Raw genomic sequence first — 6000 nt, 5'->3', positions numbered from 1 at the left:
TTCAAAAACGGAAACAAGTTTTTTGTGCTACACAGAACGAAATGTAAACCAATGCATTTTGAATGGGAGCGTTTGTCAGACTATGTTCATGCTGGACTTAACGAAGTGATAGAGAGACAGAGAGAGGGGGGGGGGGGGGGGGGCTTCAGAAAGGGTGTGCGCAGAGAGTACAGTACACCCTCTAGTTATGTATGTCAAAATTGCAAATGTTTGTGGCAGACCTCCTCAAAAGCTAAAACGAAGTTTTCATGATACACAGAACGAAATGTAAACCAATGCATTTTGATTGGGAGCATTTCGCCGACTTTTTTGTGCTACACGAAACGAAAAGTAAACCCATGCATTTTTAATGGAAGTGTTTCTCTGACTATGTTCATGCTGGACTAAACGAAACGAGAGAGAGAGAGAGAGAGAGAGAGAGAGAGAGAGAGGCTTCAGAAGGGGTATGCGCAGAGAGTACAGTGCACCCTCTAGTTATGTCAAAAATCGCACCATTGCGCCAGGTCCCTGACCTCCTCCCTGTAGGCGGTCTCATCATTGTTGGAGGTGAGACCAAGGATAGTGGTGTCGTATGCAAACTTAAGGATGCCGTTGGAGCTTTGTGTGGCACACAGTCATGCGTGTACAGGGTGTACAGGAGGGTACTACGCAGCCCTTAGGGGCTCCAGTGCTCAGGGTCAGTGCAGAGGAGGTGAGGTTGCCCATTCTCAATACCTGTGATCTGTCTGTCAGGAAGTCTAGGGGCGTGTTCCGATATCCGTACCTCCCGTACTTACTTTACTTAGTTTGAGTATGTAGGTTCCAATTACGATTGGGGCGAAAAGAAGTGTAATGAAAGGACCCGGATGGTGCCCCCAGTACGGACAAAACGCTGAGTGTGGAACAATGTACACTTTTCACACTTTTCGCTTTTGGCAGCCATTTTTGGCAGCCATTTTAGCTACGTAGCGGAAGATGCGGAGAGGGAGGTGCTAAGGCCCAGGGTCCTGAGCTTGGGAACAGGCTTGGTGGGCACAATAGTGTTGAATGCTGAGCTGTATCTATGAACAGCATCCTCACGTATGCGTTTCCCTTCTCCAGGTGAGAGAGGGCAGTGTGTACTGTCAGGGCTTTTCTTTCAACTGGGCTAGATTTCGATCTGAGTTTGAGGATTATCTGCTTGCGACCGGGATCGACAAGGCAGCTCTGCCGCCTCGGTGCTGCCCGCTGCAGGAGGCGGTGGTGTCTAAGTGCTAACTGCTGCCGAGGCCCTGGTCCCTCAGACAGCTGAAAAAGAACAAGCGCACAACATCTTACAGCAAAGAATCACTCACTGTCACAAGTGTGTAATGGTGTGTTCCAGATGCCTCGTACACCACCCGTACGAGTTGCAAGTGGGGAAATCTCCCAGCTTTCTTGCGGCATTTCACGGAGGAACGCCCCATTTTGGGCTGTCCCAATAGGAATTCTGAGAGTATACCGAGTGCAGTGAGGCAAACAAAAACAAAAATGGCTGCGCCCGTAAAGAGATTTATTTTCTTTGCATTTGTACCACGTTGGTCATTTTAATGTTGATTTTAAATGCTCTTACACATTACATTGCTACTTTATTGCGGTCACCAATTTACGCATTGCACGGTCTTGCTGTGCGTGCAATACAATGTAAAGTTGTTTTGTTTGTTTTCGAGCTGGTTTGCTAAAGAGGCTTACAACGACTAGCCAATGATATGACACAACCACAAAAAGGGGAACACTATAAGTGCTACGAGACAGGAAATGACTTCACATGTGCAACTATTAAGGCTGGTGTACGAGGCATCTGAAACACACAAAAGGCTCCATGGTGACAGCTGGACGGAACGGCGGCCATCACCAGGAACCGTTAATTCTTCAAGAGGATCCAACGTGAAGCAAAGCCAGATCCACTGCCACATCTTGATCCAGACCTGGATCCTGATCCGAATGACAATGATGATGCTGAACCAGCACCACCACCATCCAGATATCCAGTCAGGCAGCACAGGGAGCCTCCAGCATATCGGCGTGACTATGAATGATGGACTGTGAATGAGTTTACAATAAGAGACTGTTTGACCCAGTTCAGTTACGGGGGTCAAACAGTCTGTCGCGTTACCACCGCCGACAGTACCCTCATCCGGGGTTTAAGCCGGATGGCGATAGCCATGACAGCTACGTAAGCATTGCGACCTCATAGCAGCCCGATAAAGTGTAGCCTGCTAATAAATTCAAGGAAGAAGAAGAACGCGACACATTAAACAAAGAGCAACAATGTAGGACGTCGCAGAAGGACAACAAACTTTTGCGCAGCATTTTCTTCAATAAAAGAAGCTTTTGCGGTTGTCCAGAAATACCTTGCGGGTACTGTATTTGTTTGTTATTATCCCCCTGTTGCATGGAAGTGACAATTCCAACAATCAACAGACACTGTGTGTAGCTCGAACTTGCCGGCACCCTTTCAGGCATCTCAGTACCCCAACGGAGTATTACTGCGAGACGAGTACGGCTCAATACGTCTCAGTCCGGATCACACCCACTTTGGCGGTGGAAACGCGAACCGTGCCGCACATTGGCATACTGAGCCGACCTGCACCCTCCGGTGGAAACGCGCCATAAGGCAGTTTTTTTTATAATTATTATTTCGTTTTTCAATTTCTTTTTTTTATTTCAAATAATCCTAAAATAAAATGTTCAAAAATTACAAACATAGGCAATTACTTTTGATCGAAATAAAGTAGAACAAATATTTAATTTCCTTTTCGTTTTCGAAAGTTGAGGGTCACGAGTCACGACATTAGGGCAGCACAGTAGTGCTAAACAAATTTTGTCCAAATCGAACGGCTGCTCTGATGGCTAGCATCGCGTTGGATTATAAAAAATATATATTCTGAAATGAATAGGCCTATGTGTTATGAGATTGACAATGCAGAATGTGTTATGGAAGTAGTAATGTTGTAATGTAACACTGAGATTGTAGATGTTATGACTTCCATGTTGAAAGTGATATGTAAGAGAAGTGTGAGAATGCTGAATTTCATATGATTCACGTTCGGTATTTCTAAAAGTGTCTATGTGCTCAGCTCTGCGGTAAATAAATAAAAAAACTGATATTCAAAAGGGAACCCCACCGCTTGACTAGAGGGTGCACTATCTGCGCACACCCCTTCTGAAGTCGAAAAAATAAATCTCCCTTTGGTTCTCAATGCTTTGGTTTGAATTTCGTTCTGTGTAGTGTGAAATAAGTCGTACAATCGTGCTCTGGGACACGATTGAATAGATTTATTTTCGTGAGCATGAGCACGATACATAACTATAGGTTGTACTGCACTATCTGTGCCCAGACCTTCTGAAGCCTCTCTCTCTCTCTCTCTTTCTCTCTCGTTTTGTTTAGTCCAGCACAAAAATTGTTGGAGAAATGCTCCCAGACAAAATGCATGGGTTTACATTTTGTTCGGTGTAACACGAAAAAAGTCGGACATTCGTGCTCTCCTTCAATAGAGTAACGTTGGTAACCCTTCCTTTTACAGTCCCCTAATTACTAGATATTTACCCGGTAAATATATGGTAAATCATAGTGTATTACTTGGTGATTACCACTGGTTCCTTTTACGTTCACGAACGTCCTTTTTCGTTCGTGAGCATGAGCACGAAATCGAGTGAAACCGGGTTGGATAATACAGTGATAATACAGTATAACACAGTGTTAATATAGTGTCAAGTGATAATACAGTGATAACACAGTGATAATACAGTGATAATACAGTAATCATACAGTGTTATTACAGTGATAATACAGTGTTAATACAGTGATAACACAGTGTAAATAGAGTGTTAACACTGTGTTAATACAGTGTTAATAAAGTGTTTCATATAACAAACACTGTCGCTCTACGTAACCAGCTAACAGGAATAGAAGACTGATAAATGATTTATTATCTTCCAGTTTCTCAATTAGAAAAAGTTTCCTTCATTGTTCCTGGGTTTTATTTGTTGCTAAAGGAGATCAATGTCGCAAGTTTTATGTAAATGTATCCTAACACTAGCACTAACACGTCGCTTCATTAGAAGTCCTAATGAAGGTCTGCCCCACATAGGAAGGCCAAGTCAGCAGGTGACGGCATCAAACAGCACCACCTGAAAAACAGCCAAAATAGTTTCATCGAGACTGAACCCGAACACCTCAAAACCCTTTAAAGAAGCAACAACCATGCAGAACACAATGCAGTCATCTTATTTATTCATGTTATAAGTATTTATTTTAGAAAGAGTCTGCTATGTTAATCAGGGCCAACGTTAACGCAAACACACAAAGACGTGAACAGCACATCACCAACGGACAACCCAAGCGATGGCCAGGTTCCCAGAAAGCTTTGGGACGCTAGCTTCTGCAGCTTAAATGCAAGCTTCCAGCTTCCTGTCAGCAGGCAGTCTGCAAACTAGAGGCTGAACCAAATATCTACTCACTTAGAAGTGTTCTGCCAGCAAGACATACATTGTTCTGGAAAAGTTGGAATGGAGTCAAGTGATCTGTAAAATCTGGATTTAGCTACTAGTTTAACGGGGACAGCCCTATGTTCCCACAGCCCAATGGTCCCACAGCCCTATGTTCCCACTTTACTAAGGATTTTTTCTCTGAATATTTAGAAAATCAGGCCCTATGTTCCCAAAGCCCTATGTAACCACATTTCTAGGACATTTTCAAAATTAGGTATTGTGTTCATTTACATTTACATTAACGGCATTTAGCAGACGCTTTTATCCAAAGCGACTTACAATAAGTACATTTTTCATAAGAAGTGAAACAATATATCGCTATCAGTACAGTAAAGATGTTCATAGAGCCAAGTGCAAGTACTAACAATCGCTAGGCTAACCCATTCCCGTGTACAGCAATGCTAGCAGCTACTGCAGATGTTACACAATTGAGTACTATGAATAAGTGCAATGTAGATTAAGTGCGTACAATAAGTGCGTACATTTCCCTTCAATTTATGCCCCATCCTCCCACCAGATAGTAAATGAATGAGTAAGTTTTTTCCACAATATTTGGTGAAAAAACATTGCAGACAGGACCGACCCCCAGGGTCGCCAACTCTCACGCATCTCACACACACGCAAGAAATGTCACGCCAAAATAAAAATTTCTCCCTTTAATATTCTGTTGATGACTAGACTAGACTAGACCAGATCACAGCGTATTGTTTCTTAATGACAGGCGCGGAGTTTAAGGCCCACAGCTGTAACAGCTGTTAACATCTAATTACAACATTCTCACTGCAGTATTCTCAAACAAATATCTGTTCCTGGCACATAAAAGGTTGAAAAGTACTAGAGGCCTTTCCAGATTTAAGTGAACTGCATAAAAAGTGGAACTTTTTACCTATTTAGATTGTTTGAATTGGTACTGTTCATTAAATAATTAAAGAAAGTTAAATGTGCGCCGTGTCTAAATTACAGTAACTCATGGAGGTGAGTTTCAATTTGGTATGAGGGTTTGTTACTCCACAGCAACCCCATGCTGGAGTAGCGGTGTTGAGCTCAAGAAAAAAAAAATCTGTCTGTGGGAACATAGGGCCTCATTTTGAAATAACTCTTAGAAATGTGGGAACACAGGGCTGTGGGAACATAGTGCTGTGGGAATATAGGGCTGTGGGGACATAGGGCTGTGGGAAAATAGGGCTGTGGGATCATAGGCACGCTCCCAGTTTAAACTAAAGGTTTTAGAGGATATTTTAGAGGCGGTTTGAATACCAACTGTCATACCTGTCTTTAAGAGAGAGTGTGTGTGTGTGTGTGTGTGTGTGTGTGTGTGTGTGTGTGTGTGTGTGTGTGTGTGTGTGTGTCAGTGTCTCAGTGTGTAGATTACATGACCATCTTGCGGCCATCTATGGAAGACAGAGGTGAGACCAACATACACAGAAACAACCAATATGTAAGGAGTGAACAACGGTGTGTCCTGTTATTGGAAAACATAGTTTTTGACGTAATGAGGCTGACGTTACT

At 43.1% G+C, this 6000-nt stretch overlaps 1 protein-coding gene across 1 annotated transcript in view; it reads left to right on the top strand.

Annotated features, from left to right (window-relative positions):
- Nucleotides 1-5863: 5863 nt before the first annotated feature.
- LOC307073607 (MAGUK p55 subfamily member 4-like) overlaps nt 5864-6000 on the top strand; it is a gene marked incomplete at both ends in the record, with an annotated part of 65722 nt that continues 65585 nt past the window's right edge. Inside the window, one exon of the mRNA XM_079733505.1 lies at nt 5864-5897. Within this exon, the coding sequence (XP_079589631.1) occupies nt 5864-5897 (34 nt within the window). The remainder of the gene's footprint in view (nt 5898-6000) is intronic.

This window comes from Pollachius pollachius (assembly GCF_949987615.1).
Source record: "Pollachius pollachius genome assembly, chromosome: 3".
In the NCBI taxonomy this organism is placed as follows: Eukaryota; Metazoa; Chordata; class Actinopteri; order Gadiformes; family Gadidae; genus Pollachius; species Pollachius pollachius.
Note: the sequence above shows the minus strand (reverse complement) of the source record. Positions and strands in the feature narration are given on the sequence as shown.